This window comes from Siphateles boraxobius, unplaced genomic scaffold (genome assembly GCF_051911475.1).
Source record: "Siphateles boraxobius isolate OS27281-9 unplaced genomic scaffold, OSU_SipBor_1 77, whole genome shotgun sequence".
Taxonomy (NCBI): Eukaryota; Metazoa; Chordata; class Actinopteri; order Cypriniformes; family Leuciscidae; genus Siphateles; species Siphateles boraxobius.
The window spans coordinates 9,551,403-9,578,519 of record NW_027509205.1 but is presented as its reverse complement, the minus strand read 5'-3'; the positions used below and the strand labels follow the sequence as shown (position 1 = coordinate 9,578,519).

The following is a 27,117-nucleotide window of genomic DNA, read 5'->3' as shown; positions in this document are numbered from 1 at the left end:
GATTTGGTCTTAGCCTTCATCTTCAGATGAAAATGCTTATCTGTCTTAGACACATTTTTGTCTTTCATAGTCTTCATACTTTTAGTCAAATTGCAGTTACCAACATTGATTTTGGTAGCTATTTTATATTTAGTCTTATATAATTTATAATTTTTCTCTCTTTAGACCAATTAAATTAAGGTTATGAGAAATTTGAATCAAGGTAACAGGCTGTATTGACATTGCATTCTTAGCAGTAGCACTTCTACATATCTCTTTTCCTTAGTTTGGATATCAGCCTGCACTTTGATTGCAGATTTAGTCGCAGCAAACAGCGCAAGCGGCTCGTGACAGAACACAAAGCGACTGAATGACACTTTAATTTGGTGATCTCCAGTTTACTTGTTTGTCTGTTTTCAGATTAATCCACGCGCTTCTTCAGCAATGTAGAGAATGAAACCGGGTAGAAAACGTGTTCTTTTAACAGAAAAGCTCTGATTGGGGGATTTTAATTCTTGAAATCTGGCAAGCTTAGGCATGAAAGCTCATATAAACAGTTTGTAATGTTTTGTCTCCTCCTTTATTTAAGTGACGAGTGAAGTTTTTATTTTTTTAACCACATTTTAGTCTCTTCTTTTTTCGTCAACGATATTGCATGTTGATATAGTTACAGTTATTGTCTAATGACGTTGGTGTCGTCCTGTCATCGTCTCGTCTTAATCATGGAAAAAAGGTCATCAACGAAAGTTACTAAAAATTAACTTTTTTTAAGTAAAAAGAAATCAAATTGATTCATTTTCAGATTATTGATTTAATTTTAAACAATTTTATTATGAATTCCTAAATTAAAAGACAAAAAACAACAGTACTGTGTCCTTTTAGCATAGTGATGGAAATAAACCTTTTTATAAATACAAATAATATACAAATTTTCAAGGGTATTTTTTTAACAACAATAACTATTAGTAGTAGTGTATTATTATATATTTTTCAAATTGATTTAATTTCATATATATATATAAATCTAAAACAAACATAGCTATACATTTTCTTGCACACATACAATCTCCTGGTACGTTCTCTTTCAGGCCCCACTGACTGCTCTAGTTACTATCTGCTTGGAGTGAAGGGCATGACCTTTGAGAGGTGTGAGTTCACTACACTCTGCTTCGCCCCCTCCTGGCGCTGTGATGGCTCCAATGACTGCGGAGACTTCTCAGATGAAAGAAACTGTCCGGGTTAGACACTTAGTTAGACACACACACACACACATATATATATGTGCCTCCTATTCTCACAGCTAATGAAATATATGTGATATTGCATAATAAGACACATTTTTCACTTTCTTTCCCACAGAGAAAAGGAAGCAGAAATGTCCAGTGAACTTCTTTGCGTGTCCGAGCGGCCGTTGTATTCCCATGAGTTGGACCTGCGACAAAGAGAACGACTGTGAGAATGGAGCAGATGAATCTCACTGTGGTTAGTACAGTAAATATTTACAGATCTCTCTCTCAAGTTTTTTTTCTACATTCTTCTGTTGCAGTTTGTCAAATCTGTTCCAAATGTCACTTAATACTCTATCTTTGCTGTAGTTATTGTTCTCAAGACACTAAAAACAATAGGACCATGTGCTTTCATCATAGCCAATGTAGGATTTTTATTTTTATTATTTTATTTTATAATTTTTATTATATTTTTATTATTGTCTAGTACCGCTTGTACCCCTGTTTTTTATTAAAAAGAAGTTACTGTAAATATTTACTTCTACAATTTAATGTAATAGATTATAATATAATATAATTCAGTTTTATCAAATTTAAATGAGAGGTACTTTATGTATCTGAGGGATTTGTTAATTTGACCACAGCTACATTTGAAATTTAAGTTTATCAAGAAAACAAGTTGATTTTATTTAGATTGTTTGACAGGAACAAGTTCTTTACTTGTGTTTTCTCAGATAAGTTCTGTGCATCGAATCAGTTTGAGTGTGGAAACCATCGCTGTATTTCCAAATCTTGGGTGTGTGACGGCACAGATGACTGTGGAGACGGCACTGATGAGGACAGCAAATGCAGTGAGTCACGTTACAACTTATACAACTTACATCAACAAACAAAGCTCTGAACTCCGATAAACCATGTTTGAACTCAGATAAACCATGTTTATCCTCACTGCAAGTGAAACTTTATTTAATCCGCTGCGGGTCGTATTTTTACCTCTGTTCATGGTTTTTGTTGATGAGAACATGTCACGCGAGGATCAATGGAAGAATTTGTACCACCGTTAAGTTTGTTTGGACGCAGCACGTTTGGCAACAAAAATAATAATTTGGAAGCGTTTTGCCCCATTTTAAAAGCTGCTTTTCTGACCTCACTATACAATATTTTTATGGTTAGTAGCGTTTTTGTATGCATTATCCTCATATATGTGACCTTGTAATAACAAAACAGTTGAGAACTTCTGCTCTATTTAACTTGGCCTTTATTTGAACTCTTTACACTTTATGTCAGCCATGATGAAGCTCAGTGTTAATCTAGTTAAGGTTTGATGATTAAATGTATAAGTAACACTGAATATCTCTTCCAGAGACAAAGACTTGCAGTCCAGAAGCATTCCAGTGTCCCGGCTCCCACATGTGTATTTCTCAGCGCTGGAAGTGTGACGGGGATAAGGACTGTCCTGATGGTGCAGATGAAGGCATTAAGGCTGGCTGTGGTGAGTATCACTTATATCGGAACTTGGTTTATACCCTTAAACTCTAGCATTTTTTCTGTATTTCCCTCTGTTTATCTCTTTATTCTTTCTCTCAAGGATTCAATAAGACCTGTGATGACTCTGAATTCCAATGTCAGAATTATCAGTGTATTCCCAAAAACTTTATGTGTGATCATGACATTGACTGCCGCGATGGCTCTGATGAGTCGCCCGAATGTGGTAAGCATGTCTTTTAGTCTTCCGTTTTTATTATTGGTCACACACACACCAATGAAGTGATCATGCAGTATGTCAAATGTTGTCTTCCCTTTCATAACAAAGAATATCCCACGTGTGGGCCGAATGATTTCCGCTGTGCTAATGGCCAGTGTTTGAAGCAGAAGAACTGGGAATGTGATGGAGAATTTGACTGTAGGGACCAATCGGACGAAGCTCCCAAAAACCCACTTTGCACAGACCCAGGCGAGTATTGAAACCTTGAAAGACAAGGTGAAAAAAGTGCACAATATCCCATTTTGGTTATCCCGTGACAGACCCATAGGCTGAAGATACAGTATGCAGTCTGTATCAGAAACAGAAATGATTAGTTCAAATTTGGCCTTGGCTGCATTTTAGGTTTTTAATGTGAAAAGTTCCGTAAGTTATTGTTTTGGGGAATTTGGCTATTAACACGTAACATTTCAATTATATTCTGCTGAAATGAACAAAATGACTAGAATTTTTTAATTTTCCTGAACGAGACTCAAAGAGTCAGTAAAATGATCCAAACTTCCCATCACTAATACAAACACCATGGGGCATGAATTTGGTAATCTTTCACTTCCACGGTATTTATGAGAGTGCTATAATATTACCATCCAATGTCCGTCAATGAAATTTATTGGACCCAGAACAAAAGTTTTACAGGTGGGGATCCTCTTCCCCAGAGAACCATGTGCTCATTGTTATTTTGTTTTTGTCCGTAGAGAGGCGCTGTAATGACACTTCCTTCCTGTGCACCAATGGCAAGTGTGTGAACGATACATTGATGTGTGATGGTAACAATGACTGTGGTGATGGCTCTGATGAAAACAACTGCTTCATCAATGAGTGTCTCAACAGTAAGCAGAGCGGCTGCTCACAGGTCTGTGATGATCTCAAGATCGGCTTTAAGGTATGTGTTTTTCCTTATACTCAATATTTGTGTGAACTAATTAGTTGGACATAGCAGTGAAGACATGACATGCCTCTTGCCCGGCCCCCATAGTGCCGGTGTAATCCAGGTTTCCGGCTGAAACAAGATGGGAAGACGTGTGTGGATGTGGATGAGTGCACCACCACATACCCCTGCGCTCAGCGTTGCATCAACACACACGGTAGCTTCCACTGCCTCTGTGTTGATGGCTTTGTGCCGCGTCCTGATGACCCCACCAGCTGCAAATCCACATCTGGTGAGCCTCTCCCCATGATCTCTTACACCCTGTTTATTATCAAAACGACTTTAGAAGTGTTTATGTCTAAGAGTAAAAAGTCAGCCACCATATATATATATATATATATACACTCACCTAAATAATTATTAGGAACACCTGTTCATTTTCTCATTAATGCAATTATCTAATCAACCAATCACATGGCAGTTGCTTCAATGCATTTAGGGGTGTGGTCCTGGTCAAGACAATCTCCTGAATTCCAAACGGAATGTCAGAATGGGAAAGAAAGGTGATTTAAGCAATTTTGAGTGTGGCATGGTTGTTGGTGCCAGACGGGCCGGTCTGAGTATTTCACAATCTGCTCAGTTACTGGGATTTTCACGCACAACCATTTCTATGGTTTACAAAGAATGGTGTGAAAAGGGAAAAACATCCAGTTTGCGGCAGTCCTGTGGGCGAAAATGCCTTGTTGATGCTAGAGGTCAGAGGAGAATGGGCCAACTGATTCAAGCTGATACAAGAGCAACTTTGACTGAAATAACCTCTCGTTACAACCGAGGTATGCAGCAAAGCATTTGTGAAGCCACAACACGCACAACCTTGAGGTGGATGGGCTACAACAGCAGAAGACCCCACCGGATACCACTCATCTCCACTACAAATAGGAAAAAGAGGCTACAATTTGCAAGAGCTCACCAAAATTAGACAGTTGAAGACTGGAAAAATGTTGCCTTGTCTGATGAGTCTCGATTTCTGTTGAGACATTCAGATGGTTGAGTCAGAATTTGGCGTAAACAGAATGAGAACATGGACATGCCTTGTTACCACTGTGCAGGCTGGTGGTGATGGTGTAATGGTGTGGGGGATGTTTTCTTGGCACACTTTAGGCCCCTTAGTGCCAACTGGGCATCGTTTAAATGCCACGGCCTACCTGAGCATTGTTTCTGACCATGTCCATCCCTTTATGGCCACCATGTACCACCATATGTACCCATTCTCTGATGGCTACTTCCAGCAGGATAATGCACCATGTCACAAAGCTCGAATTATTTCAAAATGGTTTCTTGAACATGACAATGAGTTCACTGTACTAAAATGGCCCCCGTAGTCACCAGATCTCAACCCAATAGAGCATCTTTGGGATGTGGTGGCACGGGAGCTAAGTGCCCTGGATGTGCATCCCACAAATCTCCATCAACCTCACGATGCTATCCTATCAATTTGGGCCAACATTTCTAAAGAATGATTTCAGCACCTTGTTGAATCAATGCCACGTAGAATTAAGGCAATTCTGAAGGCGAAAGGGGGTCAAACACACTATTAGTTTGGTGTTCCTAATAATCCTTTAGGTGAGTGTGTGTATGTGTATATATATATATATATATGTATATATATATATTATGAGATTCACAGTTACAATTACGAGTAATAGTTTTTAAAAAATCCCCAAGCCAGTCAATGCTCATCAGAATGTTTAAAATTGTTCTGTAATTTCTGTTTCAAAGTCTGCTTGTACGATAAGAGTGTTGCTTAAATTTCAGAGGAGGAACCTTTCCTCATCTTTGCGAACCGGTATTACCTTCGAAAACTCAACTTGGATGGCACTAACTACACGTTGATTAAACAGGTGAGGTGGCTGTCAGTCTGAAAGACCAAGAGATTATTTGTAGACTATTGTAACTTTCTAATGTTGCTGAGCTGTTACTATTTTATGTGTTAACAGGGGCTCAATAACGCAGTGGCTCTGGACTATCATTACGCAGAGCAGATGATCTATTGGACGGACGTGACCACACAAGGCAGCATGATCCGGCGCATGAACATCAACGGCAGTAACGTGCAGGTCTGTGTAGTTTAAGAGGATGTGCATTGATGATTCCTGCATGTGTTTAAAAATCATTTGTGCGAGTTCAACCTATGACAAATTTCTTCATCTGTGTCATCTTGTTCTGATTGGCCGATGGACATGTTTGTGACTCTTTTGATTGGCTGATGAATAGGTGCTGCACAGAACCGCTCTGAGTAACCCTGACGGTCTGGCCGTGGATTGGGTTGGGGGAAACCTGTACTGGTGTGATAAGGGCAGAGACACAATTGAGGTGTCCAAGCTGAACGGGGCTTACAGAAGTGTGCTGGTCAACAGCGGCCTGCGGGAGCCTAGAGCTGTGGCGGTGGATGTGAGGAATGGGTGAGAGTCTAACTCAGTTCCTGATAAGTTCTTACATTATGTATTATATAAGTCTCTGACTATCCCTGTATCCCAGTTTTCAGGGGCTGTAAGTCTATTAAAATTGTGACTAAATTTCATGATGTTCTGATTAGTTAGTCAAATGAATTGCAGTTAATCACATTTCACATTTCCGGAGAAAAGTCTTCAAATGAGTTTTCTTTTTTACAGAATTGTTTTTATGTGTTTAATTGTAAAAAATGAATTGTATCTTAATGGATCTATGTGAATATATATATATATATATATATATATATATATATATATATATATATATACATATACACATACACATACACACACACACACAAATATTTCATTTGCACTTGGTGTGCGTTATGAGCTTGTCTGACTTTGGTGGTTTAATTATTTCCAGGTATCTGTACTGGTCAGACTGGGGTGACGTGCCACATATTGGCCGCATCGGCATGGACGGCACAAATCGTCACATCATTATTCAGGATAAAATCACATGGCCTAACGGCTTGACACTAGATTTTATTAATGACCGCATCTACTGGGCAGACGCTCGTGAAGACTACATTGCTTTTGCCAGCCTGGACGGAACCAACAGACACATTGGTGAATACAAAGACACCCATGCATTGCTTATGATGTAATTTAATCTTCAGGCAATTAGTTTAGACAAAGAAGTGACTCAACCTTCATATTCGCCAATAAATGACATCATAGACACTCTGTGTTATGTAATATTACAGTTGATCTATTGTTTTTGAGACCGCTTTTTGCGATAATGTGGCAGTGAGGAGGGTTTTGTTTCTCACATTCAGAAAGCTTACACAAGAACATGCTAAACCTGTCTTCATTGAAAGGGCTCAAATTTAAAACCTAAAACTGAAATTAATATATTATTATGTCCCTATATAAATATATATGCATCAAGATAAGTTGTGAGCTTTTACACACTTATTTTACACAAGATTTATTCAAGATTTACACAAGCTTCTACCACTGGTTATCAAGAAAGTGTGCATGTTTTTTTGTCCATTGATAATTGGTGAATATTGGAATAATATGAAGTTTTTTAGAGTTATATAAAAATTAATTTTACTTATTTTGTTATTCATTTTTTCTGTGACACTTTACAATAAAGTCTAATTTGTTGACATTAGTTAATGAATTAACTAACAATGAACAATATATTTTTACAGCTTTTATTAATCGTGAATGTTGGTTAAACATGATAATATTAATGTTAGTTCACAGTGCATTAACTATTGTTAACACTTACAACACATTGGTTAATTATGAGATTATCATTAACTAAGATTAATAAATGCTGTAGAAGTATTGGGCATTGTTAGTTTCTTGTTAACTTAATGTTGTTAAATAATGTTAACTAATAAAACCTTATTTTAGAGTGTTACCATTTCTTCATTTTTCATATGGCCTTTAGTGCTGACATGGCTTTAAAATCAATAATGAAAAATAAATATTATTTTTAAGAGGATCTGTTGACAGAAATGCAATATCATATACATAACTATGTTTTCAGTGGTGTATAAAGACCTTACATAATGAACCGTTATGATTTTATTACCTTAGAGTAATGAGCCATTTCTATCTACATACTCCCCTTACATTGAAATAGCCATTTTGTTTCTACAGAAGCCCTAAACGAACAAGCTACTACAGACCGCGTTTCGTCACTATGTTGTTCGTGCAAAGAAGCTAGCTAAAGTCAGTGAATAAAAAACTGACACAATGAAGAACAAGTAACAATATGCAACAATATGAATAAATAAGTAAACGTCATTTCTAAATTTACCTAGGTAAAGAAACATCATTACTTAACTTGCTACTCTCTGCTGTCTCAGACGACGACATCTTTTCCTGTCGGCCACCGTAATTTCTGTTGGGTGCAGTTTGCAACCTCACCACTAGATGAAATTACACAGTGCACCTTTAAGTTTAAAAATGTGTTTATTTTTATGTATACAGTTTTTATCCTAAAAAAATAACCTTCAGTGCTGACATGGTTTTAAAATCAATGATACAAACATTTATATTTGGCAGTACTGTATATTTGGTCTGTCACTCAATCTTCATTTCTGTTGTGATTTTACTTTTCTGCTGATGCCATGAAGGTGGGAGAAATAATATTAACCCACAATATTATAGGCTGGTTTTCCTGATCCGATCAAATCTTATGGATAAAATCAAGTCTCACTCTTATTATTTTACACTGAATATTCTGTTTGTTTCCTCTGAACCTTTTAAATGTGAAGCTTGTGTTCTCTTCCCCACAGTGCTGAATCATGACATCCCTCACATCTTCGCCATGACTCTGTTTGAGGAGTTCATTTACTGGACCGATTGGGAGACCAAGTCCATCAACAGAGCTCACAAAACACTGGGCACTAACAAAACCATGTTGATCAGCACCCTGCACAGACCCATGGACATACACATCTTTCATCCCTCCAGACAACCTGAGGGTGAGAAGATAAACACATTCTGTAAATGGAAATGTTCCTGCAGTATTTGATGTGCTCTCTAAATGTTTTTTTCTCTGATGCTCTTGTGTTTGCAGTGTCGGGTCACCCGTGTCAGGTGGATAATGGTGGCTGCAGCAACCTGTGTTTGCTCTCTCCTGGAGGAAACTACAAGTGTGCCTGTCCCACCAACTTCTATCTGGCTGCTGATGGAAAACAGTGCCTGTCCAACTGTACTGCCAGCCAGGTGATTTCCTTTATTCTCAGGAGTGCTTCTTATTAGATTTTCATTAATCTCAGTGTTTATTGTACTGCCATTAATGATTAAAAATAATAATAATTTAGTAGTATTTCATTCTTCTTTAAAAAAAAGTGCATTCTGTACATTTTAATAGAAAGAAAACTAAATATATGTACCAAGACCAGTAACTTTCATCAATCAGACACATTACCAGACCTAATAAATACTTTTTAAACTATCATTTTATTTTCACATTATAGCAGTATGCTTATCGTTAAGAAAATTAATAGAAATAAAATACAATATAAATATGAGAGAACAACTTGAAACTAAATGGAAATTAGAAATGTTTGCTTTTCAACTAACTGAAATAAAATAAGTATAAGATTAAGTACTAAAATTACTGAAATAATAATGTATAAAAACTAAATAGAAGTATTTATTAACTAAAAAATGGCAAAACACAACAAAATTACTAAACTTAAACTAAAATTAAAACGAAAAAAATAAATAAAATGAATTCAAAGTATTAATAAATACTATAATATTATTTTTATAATAGTAAAATAACACTGACATAATTACTTTTTTTTGCATATAGTAATGATAAGTAGGAGTTAGAAATTGTCTAGTTGAAATTAATATGAAAATGTCAACCTGCAAAAATCTTAATTGTACTAAGAAAGTTAAGCAAAATATGTTTTTCTTTTGATATTGAGTGAAGTATGAGCTGGCCATGTTCTTGTCAGGAATCACACTCTTCTAACTGTTTCTGCTTCTCTTTTATTTCCTCTGACTGTAGTATGTCTGCAAGAATGATAAGTGTATTCCTTTCTGGTGGAAGTGTGATACTGAAGATGACTGCGGAGACCGCTCGGATGAGCCTGCTGAATGTCGTGAGTATCAGCTCTTTAAATGACGAGAGAGTTACCTCATGGCCGCTTTCGGTTGTACATAACATCCTCATGCTCTGTGTTCTTGGGTTTTAGCCGAGTTTAAATGCAGACCAGGCCAGTTCCAGTGCGGCACAGGTCTCTGCACCAACCCAGCTTACATCTGTGATGGAGACAATGACTGCCAGGACAACTCTGATGAAGCCAACTGTGGTATGATGTCCAGTCAATTGTGTAGAATTGAATAATCATGTAATTCAAGTGTTTAGAACATTTGCTTAATGCAAACTCATTGTCTCCACGTTCAGACATCCATGTTTGCCTGCCCAGTCAGTTTAAGTGCACGCACCCTAGTCGCTGTATCCCGGGAATCTTGCGCTGTAATGGTCAGAACAACTGCGGCCAGGGAGAAGATGAGAAGGACTGTCGTACGTCTGCTCTTATATCTCTCATTGATTGAATCGGTGTTTAATCTACACTATGTACGAGGCTGTTTTATGATGAGCTGTCGTGTTCTCTTGTAGCTGAGGTGACCTGTGCTCCTAACCAGTTCCAGTGTGCCATCACTAAACGCTGTATACCACGAGTCTGGGTGTGCGATAGAGACTACGACTGTGTTGATGAGTCAGACGAACCGGCCAACTGCAGTAAGGAAATAAAACCAAAAAAATATAGTTTTTATCTTAAAGGAATAGCTCATCCAAAAATGGAAATTCTGTCGTCATTTACTCAGCATTATGTTGCTGCAAACCCGTAAGACTTATATTTTTAATAATATCTGAGAGATTTCTGTCTCTACTCTAATCTATTCACCTTAAACTGATGCTTCAAAAAGTTAATAAAAAGATTGTGAAGTAAATCCATCTGAATCGAGTGGATGTAATCCAAATCTTCTGAAGAGACATGATCGCTTAATTTAATTAACATTTAATATAAAGCTTTTATCCAGATCAATTTCAAGAATTTTACAGAGAATTCTCATTTTTGGGGGAACTAACCTTTTTAACCTTTTAACTAACTAATTTAACCTTTCATACGGTGGCAAATTTTGATATTGTGAACATGTATTAGTTTTACTATTTTGGTTAATTAATTGCACTTCATGTAAATAATTTTACACCCTTTTTCAAATATACTTCTTTTAATATCATCAGACCATTTTATGAAAGGTCTCTTAAGGATTATTTTAGAAAAGTGTTAACAGGAAAAAGGGAAAAGATTTTTTATCTTTAAGAATGTAAATGATCCTGTTTGACTATCCATGACTATCCATCCATCTTGTTTTGGCATGAAAATATCCTTATATGCTGATATGGCATAAACAACCAAATAAATAAATATAATGAATTATTGACTGACAGTCCTTATTAAAGTCGTTTTTGTTTTCTACAGCTCAAATGAAGTGCGGTGTGGACGAGTTCCGTTGTAAGGACTCGGGCCGCTGTATCCCGTCTCGCTGGACGTGTGATGGAGAGGATGACTGTGGCGACGCCTCAGATGAGCCCAAAGAGGAGTGCGGTATGACTGGCCATCGCTTCATTTGCTCCATTTATACCTTTTATTCATTCACAAATGTTAATTACTCAGGGAAGTGTGTAAAAGTAATTCATTTTATTTTATTTACATAAAAGTGATTATTTTTATTTCTTGAGGTAGATGAGAGAACATGTGAGCCGTACCAATTCCGCTGTAAGAACAACCGCTGTGTGCCGGGCCGCTGGCAGTGTGACTATGACAATGACTGTGGCGATAACTCGGATGAGGAAAAGTGCCGTACGTATTTCAACTGACACACCTGAGACTGCATGTACACGCACAGCCATTTAAAGGATTGAATCTAATGTTTTATTATTATTTGTGAGTCGTGACCATAAAACATGTCTGTGGGAGGCATTGTGGTCATTTTGTCCTGTCATCTCTCACTCACGTTGCTCACTGATGCATCTCACTTCATGTTGTCTCTATTCTTCATTTCACACTGACCCATTGGCTTGACTCAGAGGTAGGTTTCTCCTCCCTCCAAACCAGCTATTCCAGCCTTCCCTTCCTTTTCCTCTCTCTTCTCATCTCCCCATGATTCCATGTGTGTTTGTGACAGAATTGCAGCTTCTGCCCCCTAGTGGAGAAATGGTAGAGTTATTTTTCCTCCTCCAAATGAATAGTGAAGCTTTCAGCAGTAAACATTTGTGTTTATAAGCTCTTATCTTTTGAGGTTTGTGTTTGTTTTGTCTTTATTGTGGTTTTGTTGTCTTCAAAATGAAAGTGTTTATAATGATTCTGAACAAATTAGCAAGGTTATCATGGTCATAAAAACCCCTGGAAAATATCTTACAATTATGCTAATTAAAAAAATCTTAAAGTCATGGAAAATTCTATAAATATATTTACACACACACAATATATTTACACACAGAATTATATTCACAGATGTGGATTATATAATTCATTTATTTATTTTATATAATATTACACCAGCTAGAAATTGCTCTCATTACTGTAGTTTTTTTTCTTCTTCAGTACTCATAAATAACTGGAAAATTCATGTAAATTGATCATCAGGTGTGGGAACCCTAAATATATTTGTGTATTTTCTCACTCTCTAAGCTGACCTGTTGCCCTTGTCTTGAAATGTGTCCCTTTCTTTCCTCCTATGTTTTCCTTATAGTTATTGTAGTGTTTGTTCTCTCTGGCACATATTTTTTTCTTCTATTTTAAGTTGTTTCTCTCTCCCTATCAGAGCCGCGTCAGTGCTCTGAGAGTGAGTTTTCCTGCACTAACGGTCGTTGTATTGCCGGGAGGTGGAAGTGTGATGGAGATCATGACTGCTCAGATGGATCTGATGAGGTTTGATTTTATTTTATTGTAAGGACAGCCCCTTGAGATGTAATGTCTTATTTTCGAGGGGGTTCTAGCACTAATACACAATTTTACAAGACATAAACAAACAATCTTACAAAACAAATACACTGCAAATATACAAATAGAATGCTCGTCCTCTCCCCTACACCCACGAACCACAACTAGTGTACAAAAACATAATTACAGACTCAACAAATAAATCAGTTACATCAACATGAAACCAATTAATACCAGCAAGTCCTCGATAAAATCAAGGACCCTGAGAAAATTACACAAATTAAAAACATAAACGGGTAGTTTTAAGTTGGGAAAATAAAGATAATCTAAAGCAATGAAAAGAGGTTGTAGATCTCCAAAAAATATAAAGGACAGTTAATATAAACTTTTGAAAATGAACACAAGCCAGTGATTGAGTTCGAAATGGACACCTTAAGACAAATCTACAAAGAATTATAAACCACATTATAATTGTTGTGTTATATTGATAAACAATGTCAGCATAATCAACAAGAGGCAATATTAACTGAGAAATTATTATTTTCCTGGCCTTGAATGTTAAAATTAATTGAGTGAACTCAGACAATCACATATTCAGTAAACGACTTAATCAAAATATGAGGAATAAAAGAAAGTTCGGGATCAATCCAAGGTCCGAGATATTTGAATGAATCAACTTTATCAAGGGGTAAACTATCATCAAAATTAGAATGACAATGTCATGTACCAAACACAATACAACAAGACTTATTCTTATTCATTATAAGCATATTGTTATAAAACTAGTTTTGAACCAAGTTAAAATCAGACTGTAAAGAATTCTGCATTTGAAACATATCTGAATTAGTGGTGTAAATAATAGTATCATCATAAAAGCATAAATATGTACAGAACAATTTGAACATGAATTGAGTCATTAATAAAGATAAACAAAACTAGTGGTCCTAAGGTAGAACCTTGTGGATCACCCTTTTCTACAATATAAGCTTTTCCTGAACAATATGGAAAACTTTGCCATTAGTTTGTAAAAATGTTGTTTCTTATGATTTTTAAAAACCGGTAGATCTAGGTTTATGCTTTATTGATTGAAATATGTGTGGTAGATCAATGTAATGCACACATAATAATTCCTTTACAAAGGTGTTTTTTAATTCAAATGTGTTCAGTGTTTTTGAAAAGCATGGAGGGATAGGGAAGTGTACAGCATACATTATAAATCTTTCAGAGGTATTTAAAAGGCATCCCAAGATACTCTTAATGAAGTTGGTTGAGAGAGATGTCTGGAATGTGCAGAGCTGTGGCAATGACATATAAGAAATATAATATAGTTTTGGTTTGTTCAACTTTGTTTTTGTAGTCACTACATGCATCCATAGGTCCATTTTGTATGTTATTCTATATACATTTAGTACATATATTTACTATTATTACTGTTATTGTGTCCCTCAGAATGGCTGTGATCTGAAGTGTGAGGAGGATCAGTTCCAGTGTAAGAACGGTCACTGTATCCCGCTCCGCTGGCACTGTGACGCAGATGCTGACTGCATTGATGGCAGCGATGAAGAGAGTTGTGACATTTCTGGTGAGTATGCATGTCTGTTTCTTTCTTAAATGGGCTTATTTATGTGTCGTGTCCTTTTTAAATGTAAGGATTTATCTCACATTCCTCCTTATCTCTCCTCTCTCAGTGGCACGGCACTGCCCCCATGATGAGTTCCAGTGTAATAACACACTGTGTAAACCACTGTCCTGGAAGTGTGATGGGGAGGATGACTGTGGCGATAACTCGGATGAGAACCCTGAGGAGTGCAGTAAGAACACACACATACTGTTGAATTGTAATAAAAAATGATTAAAGGTACATTATGTAACTTTTTTTTGTTGAAAATTTAAATAAGTCAAAACATCATCGATCCTTCTCGGTTTCCGTGAGAAATTGCCTATATACACCATTAGCCCGTGCGGGGCTCATCATATCCGTAATTAGAAAAGTAGCTCCGCCTGCTTGTGTATGTGGCATAGGTTAGTTGTCACAACGAGTGTGAAAGGTTGAAATCAAGCAGCTAATTTCATTTGCAGTGTTTTTGTTGTCATTAATAGAAAAAAAACATAATTGCACAGTAATCTCAGACTAAAATCTTCCTTTCTGTTATTCAGGAAACTTCCAGTGCCCACCCACTAGAAATTTCCGTTGTCGAAATAATCGTGTCTGTCTCTGGATTGGCAAGCGTTGCGATGGTGTGGACAACTGTGGGGACAATTCAGATGAGACTAACTGTGGTTAGTCTTCTGCTCCGACATGCTTTAAAGATTTTATAATCGGAGTCAGTGAGGGTTTGTTTTCATGACCTGTGACATGGTTCTTGTTCATACAGGACACCACTCGTCCACATGTGATAAAGACCAGTTCAAGTGCAGCAATGGCAAATGCATCAGTGCAAACCTGCGGTGCAACTTCTTCAATGACTGTGAAGACTATGGCTCAGATGAGATCGGCTGCAAGACAGGTGAGGTCATGAAAAATCATATCAAGGAGTTTTGAGATGATAAAATATTTCTAGGCAAAATCTTAAAATGTATTGGAATTTTCTTGAGTGAATGTTTTATTTACTACATATATAATATTTTATATATATATATATATATATATATATATAGTTACACACAAATTAATACATTATTATATTATTACACACACACACACACACACGTGGTTTTTCAAATAATTTACTGTATATTAAATATATTATGAAACCCTTAACCTTCCAGTAACAAATTTCTTTGATACAGACAGAAATGCATTCGTCGCATAGAGTACATTTATATCAAACAGACAGTCATTGAAAATAACTATTTTTAAGTACTTTTAATCAACACATTCACCATCTAATAGTTTGTCATAATCTAAACTGGCATGTCTGTTGATAAAATCAGCTTTAATTTTTATAATTTGATATTGAAAAGGGCTTTTATTTTCAGTGTTATTTTATCCATCATTTTTGAAGTCCTGCTTGAATTGACTTCATGTGTCTGTATTTTTGTAGACACCATGCTGAATGACTGTAAGAGTAACAAATCTCTCTGTGGAGATGGCGATGAGGCTCACTGTGTTTCCAACGGCACGGACACGTTCTGCTCCTGCAAAAATGGTTTCCAGAGTGTTGGACACAACACCTGTGAAGGTACAGAAAACATGGTCTGCCATCTTAAAGAGACTTTCTTCCTCCTCGATTTGTGTCCGAGGTTTTTATTACCAGCTACAATGTGCATATCAACATTTCATCTCTTTTCAGATAAGAATGAGTGCAAGCAGTTTGGTATATGTTCTCACATGTGTAACAACACCAAGGGCTCCTACAAGTGCAGCTGCCACAAATACTTCACCAGGATGAACCACACATGCAAGGCTGACAGTATGTACTGATTTTATTCTTTAAATAATCTTTAAGAGCTTGTATTTAAAGGGATAGTTCACCCAAAAATGATAATTAGCCCATGATTTCCTCAACCTCAAGTCATCCTAGGTGTATATGACATTATGACAAGCTTTATATTGGCAGTGAATGGTTGTTTTTGTTTTGAAGTCCATCAAAGTGCATCTATCCATGATAAAAGTGCTCCACATGTCTCAGGGGGATTAATAAAGGCCTTCTGAAGCAAAGTGATGCAATTGTGTAAGAAAAATATCTATATTTTAAACTTTATAAAGTAAAATAACTAGCTTTCGGGCAAACGAACATACGGATTCCACTTAAGTGTAAAGTGCAACTTATGCGAGTATTGCGACGTACTGCTGATATTTACACTACGCCATGACGCACTACGCTACTTCCGACGTCACAAGTTGCGCTTAAGGTGTAAGTGGAATCCGAATGTGGAGTCTGAAAGAAGAATGAGTTTGAGTAAATCATGGGCTAATTTTCATTTTTGGTTGAACTATCCCTTTAGTTATGTGCCCTCTCCAACAGTTTCAACAGTATCAGTTTCACAAACCCTCTATTTTACCCTCTATTCTACTAAACTATTTTGTGTCCATCTGCAGGTCTGAACATTAATAAACAGGTGCTCTACATTGCTGATGACAATGAGATCCGCAGTCTAAATCCTGGGATGGTTTACGAGCAGACATTCCAGGGCGATGTCAACGTGCGCATCGATGCCATGGACTTGCACGTCAAGACCAATCGCATTTACTGGACAAACTGGCACACCTCTGGTATTTCCTGCTTCCAGCTGCCCGCTCAGTCCTCATCATCAGGTCCTACTTCCAACTCTCACCGAAACACGAGGCAAAGCGAGGGCAGCATCACCAACCTGGATGTGAGTCAAGACCTTCAATGTTCAATGTTGAACTTCAAGCTTTGCGATATCTTTTCTGAATTATTCCTGTCTCCTCTATAGATTTCAGGTTTAAAAATGCCACGTGGAATCGCGGTGGACTGGGTGGCTGGTAACCTCTACTGGACCGATTCAGGACGTGATGTGATCGAGGTTGCTCAACTTACAGGCCAGCACAGAAAGACGCTGATTTCTGGCATGATTGACGAGCCTTACGCTATTGTAGTGGATCCTCAGAGAGGGTAAGAGACATTGCACTGGATGTTTCATTAACTCTAAGGTACAGTCGCTTCAAATACACTAATGCTGTATTGGAATTTTTGTTTCATATCTCAGAACTATGTACTGGACAGACTGGGGTAATCATCCAAAGATTGAGACGGCAGCCATGGATGGCACTCTTAGACAAACCCTGGTCCATGAGAACATCCAGTGGCCTACAGGTCTTACCAGCAGAACTGCTGCTTTTAATCCTCTGTATACATGACGTTTGTTAACTATATTAAGATGAAATCCATGTGTTAATGTTTCTTCTCTAAAACAGGACTTGCAGTGGACTACTTCAATGAGCGTCTGTACTGGGCAGATGTCAAGCTCTCCATGATTGGCAGTGTGCGCCTGGATGGCTCTGACCCTGTTGTAGCTGTATCCAACATCAAAAACAGTTCAGTATTGTTATTAGCATGATAGTACTGGTATTAAAGGCTGTGTATGACTATATCAGCAAAAATGTATCTATAATATAATAAATATAATATAATATCGCATCTAACATTAAAGTTTTTGCTTACTATATGTGTTTGTGTATGTATGTTTATATATATATGTATATGTATGTATTAATATATGAGTGTGTGTATATATTATATATACACACACACAGACATATATAATGTATATAAATATAATAATATATATACACATGCATATTATGTAAACAAAAACTTTTATGTTAGATGCGATTTATCGCGATACATCGATTTGACACCACTAACTATAATATAATACAATACTGTTCAAAAGTTGGGGGTCGGTAAAATGTTTAAGTGTTTTTTTTTTAAAAAACTCTTATGCTCACCAAGGCTGCTCTTATTTCTATCAAAAAATACAGTAAATCTGTAATAAGTAATGCTGTTAGTTGTTACAATTTAAAATAACTGTTTAAAATGTAGTTTATTCCTAAAATGCCAAAGCTGAAATTTCAGCATCATTACTCCAGTCTTCAGTGTCACATGATCCTTCAGAAATCATTCCAATATGCTGATTTGGTGCTTAAGAAACATTTCTTAATATTGTCAGTGTTTAAAAAACAGTTGTGCTGATTATTTTCAGGATTCTATGATGAATAGAAAGTGATAAAGCCTTTATTTGAAATCCACGTCATTTTTTCCACATACATTTTTAATTTGTCCTTGATGAATAGAACTATTAATTTCTTTCAAAACATCTTACTGAACCCAAACTTTTGAATGGTAGTATGTATTTTTCTTTTTTTCTTTTTTCTTTAATATTTATATTATATTTGTTTTATTTAATACTATAATGATAGCAATGCAGTGTCATCTTCAGGGAATTATTCAGCTTCTCTCTCTTTCTTACAGATCTCCTCCACCCCTTCAGCATTGATATCTTTGAGGATTACATTTATGGGGTTACCTACACCAATAATGTTGTCTTCCGGGTTAACAAGTTTGGTATAGGCCAGGCGGAGAATCTGACCACTGGCATCAACCATGCCACTGACATAGCCCTCTATCACCGCTACAAACAGCCTGAGAGTGAGTGTCTGTGTGAACGTGTGTTTTGGATGCATTACAAATACATGATTACAAATATTGGAGTCTTTTCCGACTCTCTAATGTACTTTCTTTTTTTTTTTACAGTGACTAACCCATGTGATAGGAAGAAGTGTGAATGGTTGTGTCTGCTCAGTCCCAGCGGGCCAGTGTGCATCTGTCCTAACGACCACATACCTGACAATGGCACTTGTATGGAGGTGCCCCCCGCCACCCAGTCCCCCATCAGTAAGGCCCTCCAATCAACTGCTTTCACACTAAATATTACTAAATCATTTTATACCACAACCAGAGCTATGCTGAAACCACATGTTATAAACTGGAAAAAAAAGTAATATTTTCAGCCTGATTGAAATCATTTATGATATTTAATAAAGTCTTTTTTCTCATACTTCATGTGCCTAAATTAAATCAGGCATTTCTCAACATGATTCAATTCTAAAGCTTCAGATGATCAACAATAATGTGTTTTTCATTTAGCTCCCACCTGTAACGTTCAGTGTCTGAATGGTGGCAGCTGTTTCCTCACCCCGTGGAACCAGCCCAAATGTCGCTGCCCCACCAGTTACAGTGGAGAACGCTGTGAAATCAACAATTGCAGGGACTACTGTCAGAATGGAGGAACTTGCTCCCCGTCACGCACAGGTACACACACTCGCAGACATTGTGGCCAGGGCTTTGCACATTTATCTCTATAACTACATCTGCAAAATGATCTATCTGTTTCCTCTCTTCAGGTGCTCCTACCTGTCGCTGTCAGACTGGCTTCACTGGGTCCAGATGTGAACAGCAAACCTGTAATAACTACTGCCATAATGAGGGCACCTGCACTGTCAACCAGGGCAACCAGCCAACCTGTCGTTGTCCAAAGGGCTTCCTGGGTGACCAGTGCCAGTACCGTGAGTTTGATTCCTTGTCACTGTCAACAGAGGATTCAGTCTTTTCTAAGATGTTCATTGTCTTTTATTGGCTGTGTGTGTCTACAAAAGCCTTGCTAATGAATGAAACGCATTATATAGTGAAATAACTGCTGGAAATCAATCTGTGCAGGTCATTGTGATGACTTCTGTAAGAATGAAGGTCTTTGTATGGAGATGATGAATGGCACTAAACATTGCCATTGTAATGAGTCTTTCTTTGGTCCACAATGTGAGCTGAACAAGTGTGAATATTGCGGCACGGGCAAGTGTGAAGTGCTTCGATCTGGAATAACATGCAAGTACGTACCAGCATATTCAACTGATTAGGCTTTCATAGACATTTCATAATCCAGCAGCATTAAGCTTTTGCTGCAGGTTTGAGATGCGGTGTATAGAAATGGATTTGAATCAGTTATGTGTTGTTTATGTGGGTGCTAAGACAATTCATGTTTTGTGTGTAGATGTGCTGATAACATCCAGCGTCCCACCTGCTACACCTGTGATGACTTCTGCACTGAGGGCCAATGCTCTGTAGACCCTCATACTATGCTGCCAGAGTGCAGGTAACGTGGTCAAAGCTTTATAAAGGAATTTGCTTTTATGTTCTTGGAAATGTTTTGTTGTTAAAAAGTAAAAATATTAGAAGCACAGCAATAAATATCATCCAAAAAGAATTATAAATTTAAGTGCATATAGAAAATAAAAAAACCCAAAGTGGGCTTAGTACTGAACCTTGTGGTACACCACATAAAACATTGTCTAACTGAATGTCCTGGGTTCTGTACTTACGATATATGACAAAGCAACATATAGCATGATGATAAAAACTTATATTAACAAGCTTCTGTATTAGAATTGCTGCAACAATAGATTAACAACGTTTGAACAAAACACTGTCAGGATTGCCAGTGATTTAAAGTGTGCTTCTGTGTTATGTAGGTGTCACACAGGCTGGTCAGGTTTTCGCTGTGAGCTCAATGTTGGCCCTGTTAAGAACTCAGACTCTGGAAGTAAGTCCGCATCTCTTTTTGTTGCTTTTAGATTCAATTCAAGGTATAAAAAAAGCTTTTCAATGCCAAATATGGGCAGTAATAATGCATTTTTCTCCTTTGTGTAGATACTCCGTCAGTGGTCATCCCAGTGATGTTACTGCTCTTACTTGCGCTCTTAGTAGTTGGTGCCATCTTGTGGTACAAGAAGAGAATGCGTGGGTAAGTAATTACAGCAATTTGATTGTGTACAGAGGAACTTATAGTACTTAGAGTCACTCCAGGGCTCAGTCATTCTCTAGCCAAACTTATTTTGTTTATTGATTAGACCTTTTTTCTGAGCAGGGGTCTTTAAACTTTTTCAGTACAAGGGCCTTGGTAAATAGAGAGTCATGTTTTACAAAGACATTAAAATAATCATTATTTATTTACATTTAAATACATATACGTTGTTTTAATTTTACTTATGTTTTCATCTAGGAGGGAAAATTTAGCTGACTTAGCTGAGCTTTATCTTAACTTGGATTTACATTTATCATAATTTTATGTAATAAAATTAATTTAATATAAAAATTATATTATTTATTAATTATACTTTAATTATTATTTTGGTTAAAAAATATTTGTACATAATTATTTCATATAATAAATATTATGCTTTATTTTAATATTAATTTGAATGACGACAATATGTTTACAAAACTAAAAATAGTAGTTATATACAAAAACAATTTATAATTGTAATTCCATATTAGTTTTTAATATGCATTTTCATTTTTCATAAAAAATTAGTGACCCCCTTTGAAGACCCTTGCTTTAGAGCATTAATTTCTCCACATTCCTCTTTATTTTAACACTAAACTCAATTTCCAGATCTCTCACTTCATCTCTCTCTCTCTCTGTAGTTAAACTAAATATTTCTGTCTCTCAGGTCTGTGAGGCGGGGCAAGCCCAGCTCCAGATGTTCGCGGTAACTCTGACTCTATAACAGCAGGGTCCCAACCTAGTCCATCTTTTCCTCTCTTCCTCCCCCATCATTATACTCTACCTCTCTTTCGCCCTGCTTCTCCTGCCTGATCCTGTGCTGTTACTGTGCTATTCCTGTGGTTTTCACCAGTTTCAACACATGGATCTATTGACCAAAAGCTAAAATAGATCAACTGGTTGGTGCAAGACGCAGCACTGGTCTGTGTCCTGTCCCGCTCTCTCCTCCTTGTGCCATCCTGTAGACGTGTGTCCGTTTATATTTGTCTGTGAGAGCAGTGTCGCTGTGTTTGAAGTGTTTGGCTCCTCATTGATCGTAGTGGACCATATCTTGTGGACATCCAGCTTTCTCTAAGACCCTGCAGAGTTGCTCACTCTGGCTGGTAGTCTCCTCCTGAAAGCACATGGATGGTTCCACAAAGTGGCATTGCTCCTTGCACATGTGTTTATATGGCAGGAGAGACCCTGGTGGATGTAGCTGTGTCTTTGTGTTTGTGAGTTGCTTGATGATAGGCTACTTTGTGTATGCGCGAGTCTAAATTCCTGTGCCTTGGCTCGGCTTGTTGCGAAGAGACATGGACAAAGATGTAACTGCTCACTGGTGTTTGTGTCTGCAGAGCTAAGGGATTCCAGCACCAGAGGATGACCAACGGAGCCATGAACGTTGAGATCGGGAACCCAGCATACAAGATTTATGAAGGAGAGCCCGATGATGATGCGGGGGAGCTGCTGGACTCCGACTTCACCTTGGATCCAGATAAGGTGAGACTAATGATAATTTTCTTAAGCACTTTTGTGTGTGTGTGTGTGTGTATATATATAAAATATTTTTATTTTATCTATTATAATTGTTTTTAAACATAAGTGTGTCAATCATATCAGTTATGTGTAGTTGATTTTGTGGGTGCATATATATATATAAAATTTTGATTTATTCTTTTGATTTTAATTATCTATTATACTTTTAATAATTTTAATAATTTAAACAATTTTAATCTTTTACCATTTTTATTTTGAAAATGTTTACATTGCCTTTGCTGTCTTCTAACGCAAAATATAAGTTGCTTTTTATCCACACTTGTCAAGTCACCTTCATTTATATAGCGTTTTTTAACAATATAGATAGTTTCAAAGCTACTTTACACTACAGTGATAATAGCAAATTACAGTAAAATAGATTGTTTTGGCTTTACAGCAGCTCTAGCATGTTATTGTACAACCAAAGTTAGTTTTGATTGATTGATTGATTCACTTCCGTTGCAAAGATCATTAGTTATTAACTTAGGGGCCGCTAACACGACACCGTTCTAACAGAATACACTCAACGCGCCCCGGCCCACTCATCCACACAAAACAGTGCCTGGTGTCTCGAGAACGCAAACTCTAAAATAGATTCCAAGGTGGAAGCCTTGAAATTTTTTAAAAAAAAATGTTATCTCTGCGCAAATCTCAAAAACCCAAACCTGCGAAAACGCAGACGGCGCGCACATGCGCATCACGTGTTGGTCTATAGGTATGTGTGTTTGAATATATATGTGCGAAGGCGTGTAGTCCTTTACAAACCAAGCCTCAACAAACTACTTGTCTGGCCTAAAAATTTTATAATAAAGAATTATTTATCGCTTCTGCGTAGCCACGTGAACCGGATTTATCCCGACAACGTTTTATCTGTACAGAGGTAAAGGGAAGGAGCCCTTCACAGTGGAGAGACTAGTTGACTTGACACTTCAGGACAGCGTTGTGGCTGTGTCCAGGCGCAGGTCCTTCATCAGATCTGGATCTGGCGGAACGTGATAAACCTCAGGACAAACAGAGAGACTAATATTAACGTAGACGCCATCCTTCTTTTTTTTTTTTTATGGGAATTTAATTCAGGATTTATGGGAAGTGTTCCCAGTTCCGGCTGACCTAATCTATGCAGCCTAACATTGAATTATAGAAGTCTATAATGTGTTATGTGTATGCTAGGTCAAAGAGATGCGTTTTTAGTCTAGATTTGAACTGACAGAGTGTGTCTGCTTCCTGGACAATGTTAGGAATACTGTTGCAAAGTTTTGGTGCTAAAAAGAAGGATCTACCGCCAGCAGTCGATTTTGATATTCTAGGTATTGTCAACTGGCCAGAGTTTTGAGATCGCAATAGACGTGACGGACTGTAATGCGTTGAGAGCTCGCTCAAGTACTGGGGAGCTAAACCATTTAGTGCTTTGTAGGTTATCAGCAATATTTAAAAATGTATACGATGTTTAATAGGGAGCCAATGCAGTTTTCAAGTCTATTTAAAATAATGTTGTGGTCAATAGTATCAAATGCAGAACTAAGATCGAGTAACACTATTAGAGAGATACAACCACGATCGGATGATAAGAGCAAATCATTTGTGACTCTAATGAGAGCTGTCTCAGTACCATGGTATGGTCTAAATCCTGATTGAAAATTCTCCCAGATATCATTTCTTTCTAGAAAGGGACATAGTTGTGAAGACACTGCCTTTTCTAGTATCTTTAACAGAAAAGGTAGACTCGAGATCGGCCTGTAATTGACTAATTCTGTAGGATCAAGTTGCGTTTTTTTAACAAGCGGTTTAATCATAGCCAGCTTAAAAGTCTTTGGTACGTATCATAATGACAAAATATGAATTAATGATATTAAGAAGAGGATATGACCTCTGGAAGCATCTCTTTCAGTAGCTTAGCCGGTATAGGTCTAACATATGTTGTCGACTTAGATGATTTAACGAGTTTAGAAAATTCCTCCCTAAAGCAATGAATCAATAAAAATTTTCCTCAAGGAGACTAGAATGCACTGTCTGATGCAATACTGTAGTAAACTGTTGCATAGTTATAAATTTCTCCCTGATATTATTAATCTTGTAAGTGAAGAAGATCATAAAGTCATTACTGCTGTGCTGCTTGGAAACGTCTGGGCTAGAAGCTTTATTTTTCTCTAGTTTAGCAACTGTTTCAAATAAATACCTAGGGTTTTGTTTATTTTCTTCTAATAGGGTTGAAAAATAAGCAGATCTAACAGTTTTTAAGGCCTCTCTGTATGCAATCGTGCTCTCTTTCCATGAAATGTGGAAAACACTCTAGTTTTGTTTTCTTCCAGTTGCGCTCCATTTTTCTGGCCACTCTCTTAAGGGCCCGAGTGTGCTCGTGTACCATGGCGTTGGACTATTTTTTTTAAAATCTTCTTTAAAGCGCAAAGGAGCAACTGTGTCTGAAGTGCTGGAAAAGAGAGAGTAAAAAGTTGTAAAGTAACTACATGTACATTATAATGCTGTGATTCCCTAAATTCACTATTTTTGGTCTTTCATTTTTAATTTATTTAGTTAAAATAGTATAGAATTGTAATGTCTGCAATTTATCGGTTGTGGGCCATAACAAAAGTAATCATCAGTTTATCTGCATCAGGCAGAAATTTGATATCAGTGTCTCTCTTGCAGCCCACAAACTTCACCAACCCCGTGTACGCCACCCTCTACATGGGCGCCCACAACAGCCGTAACTCTCTTGCCAGTACAGACGAGAAGAAGGAGCTGCTGTCTGCCGGAGACGATGACATGGGAGACCCGCTGGTGTAGAGTCCCGGCCAGACGCCCACCCTCACGCAGACCGTTATGCCTTTACACGTCAGAGAAAAAGCAACAAGAGCAGGAACACTGTACAAAATGTAAAGAAAAAGATAAGAAAAAAATGAAGGACACTTTTGTATGTGATTGCAGTATTATATTTTATTCTTCGAAAAATCCTTCTGGGCAACAAAAGCATTTTCTATACATGAATTTTTTCTTTTCTTTTTTTCATTTCCTATTTTCAAATTTTTGCTTACCCAATTTCTCACACCTCCCCTCCATTTAGCCACTACCTCTGTGCTCAACAAGATGCCAACTACAATATGGGAAATTTTTGTTCTTCTTTTTTTTCTTTTTTTTTGGTTTTAAGTTTATTTTTGTATGAATTGTATAGAGATCAATGTTTGTTCAGGAAAAGCAAAAGTGTTGCTAATGAAATATAAGGGAGGGGGGCATGGCCGACTGAATGATACTGATGCTGACTTCGCCCGTGTGTGATTTCAGATGGCTGAGAACGAATACGCTTGTGTGAGTGTTGCGACGAGTCAGCATCACTTTTATTTCTATACTGTTATCTCAGAGAACAACGCTTACGATGATTGTCATACTCCTTGCACAGATTGATTTTATATATATTTACATATATAATTAACAAAGTGTCTTGACAAATATACCCAGGAATACAAGCAGACACCCGTATGAATAGCAGCATATAACTGTCTTTGTTTTAGCTTGTTTTTTTTTGTTTTTTTTAATGGATGAAAAGATGCAAAATGCGTCACTACAAGGATTGAATGAATGAGTGAATGAATCCAAACAGATAGAAAATGTAAGAACATTCCAGAACTCTTCCAGGGTATCAGTGGCCTTGGTGTGTACGTCCAAAGGATGGATGGGTGAGACTGATTCACGGAGAGCCGGCCTCATTGACGCCATGTCTTCCAGCGCGCCGGAAAAACAGCCAGGAGATGATTGTCGTCTGCTCTCGGTCTGTGTGCTTTTGACAGAACTGTTCCATACCACTTCAGTGGGAGCTTTGTGTCACTTTTACTTCACTAGTTTTGTGTCTTATGGACTTTTTATGATCATTGTAAGTGCATTCCTGTGAGGTGCGTGTGGATCCAGTAATAACTCACTGCCTTGCTGCTACTCTTCCATCATTCTCATCTGCCTGACCTGTAGAGACTCGGCTAGCTCCCCTTGCGGCCGAGCCTCCACTGCTTTTAATGGAGGTAACCCGTGTGCCATAGGCTAATGCATGGATCCAACAGCACGAAAAGACTAGCGTCTGCTCAACAAATACATGTTAACAGTATTCATCCGAGCATATGGACTTAACGTAAAGTGTCTGCTCTGTTTACGATCAAATGTCATTTAGCGTGGCCCTTAGTGGCCTTTTACTGTCACAGATGACTAGTGTCACTACCCTGCAACTGTTTCTGTAGTTTTGTTGGTTCATTTTATTGTTATGGTTTTTTTTTATATACAACATAATTAAACTGCTTTTTATAGTAGAAATGCATGGTGGCTCAGCCCTTCTTTTGGAGAGACAGCGTGATGTTTGTTTCTTTTGTTTCCAGCTAGAGAACTTGAATCACAGACAATAACACATATTGAGAAATAAAAATGTGTACAGAACAAAAATAAGTGGTTTCTGGATTGGTGCTCTGATGTAGCTTGGTAATGGATACAAGTGGTCAGTTTAAAAACAAAAAGCTTTTCTCAAGAGTTCAAA

General features: G+C 37.3%; 1 protein-coding gene across 1 annotated transcript in view; it reads left to right on the top strand.

The window, feature by feature from the left end:
* Window positions 1-26,900, top strand: part of lrp1ab (low density lipoprotein receptor-related protein 1Ab) — a 123,406-nt gene extending 96,506 nt beyond the window's left edge. The window contains exons 49-89 of the mRNA XM_077218756.1: window positions 1,068-1,217; window positions 1,339-1,461; window positions 1,940-2,056; window positions 2,569-2,697; window positions 2,794-2,916; window positions 3,019-3,159; window positions 3,663-3,850; window positions 3,944-4,127; window positions 5,651-5,736; window positions 5,833-5,952; window positions 6,110-6,297; window positions 6,713-6,918; window positions 8,607-8,795; window positions 8,891-9,039; window positions 9,836-9,929; window positions 10,023-10,139; window positions 10,235-10,354; window positions 10,451-10,573; window positions 11,319-11,444; window positions 11,583-11,699; window positions 12,664-12,770; window positions 14,232-14,364; window positions 14,471-14,593; window positions 14,940-15,062; window positions 15,158-15,289; window positions 15,827-15,964; window positions 16,076-16,195; window positions 16,825-17,102; window positions 17,184-17,362; window positions 17,457-17,563; window positions 17,665-17,784; window positions 18,722-18,898; window positions 19,004-19,144; window positions 19,397-19,561; window positions 19,654-19,815; window positions 19,967-20,135; window positions 20,298-20,399; window positions 20,776-20,846; window positions 20,954-21,047; window positions 22,427-22,571; window positions 25,254-26,900. Of these exons, the coding sequence (XP_077074871.1) occupies window positions 1,068-1,217; window positions 1,339-1,461; window positions 1,940-2,056; window positions 2,569-2,697; window positions 2,794-2,916; window positions 3,019-3,159; window positions 3,663-3,850; window positions 3,944-4,127; window positions 5,651-5,736; window positions 5,833-5,952; window positions 6,110-6,297; window positions 6,713-6,918; window positions 8,607-8,795; window positions 8,891-9,039; window positions 9,836-9,929; window positions 10,023-10,139; window positions 10,235-10,354; window positions 10,451-10,573; window positions 11,319-11,444; window positions 11,583-11,699; window positions 12,664-12,770; window positions 14,232-14,364; window positions 14,471-14,593; window positions 14,940-15,062; window positions 15,158-15,289; window positions 15,827-15,964; window positions 16,076-16,195; window positions 16,825-17,102; window positions 17,184-17,362; window positions 17,457-17,563; window positions 17,665-17,784; window positions 18,722-18,898; window positions 19,004-19,144; window positions 19,397-19,561; window positions 19,654-19,815; window positions 19,967-20,135; window positions 20,298-20,399; window positions 20,776-20,846; window positions 20,954-21,047; window positions 22,427-22,571; window positions 25,254-25,391 (5,714 nt within the window). The 3' untranslated portion in view covers window positions 25,392-26,900. The remainder of the gene's footprint in view (window positions 1-1,067; window positions 1,218-1,338; window positions 1,462-1,939; window positions 2,057-2,568; window positions 2,698-2,793; window positions 2,917-3,018; window positions 3,160-3,662; window positions 3,851-3,943; window positions 4,128-5,650; window positions 5,737-5,832; window positions 5,953-6,109; window positions 6,298-6,712; window positions 6,919-8,606; window positions 8,796-8,890; window positions 9,040-9,835; window positions 9,930-10,022; window positions 10,140-10,234; window positions 10,355-10,450; window positions 10,574-11,318; window positions 11,445-11,582; window positions 11,700-12,663; window positions 12,771-14,231; window positions 14,365-14,470; window positions 14,594-14,939; window positions 15,063-15,157; window positions 15,290-15,826; window positions 15,965-16,075; window positions 16,196-16,824; window positions 17,103-17,183; window positions 17,363-17,456; window positions 17,564-17,664; window positions 17,785-18,721; window positions 18,899-19,003; window positions 19,145-19,396; window positions 19,562-19,653; window positions 19,816-19,966; window positions 20,136-20,297; window positions 20,400-20,775; window positions 20,847-20,953; window positions 21,048-22,426; window positions 22,572-25,253) is intronic.
* The last annotated feature ends 217 nt before the right edge of the window (window positions 26,901-27,117 follow it).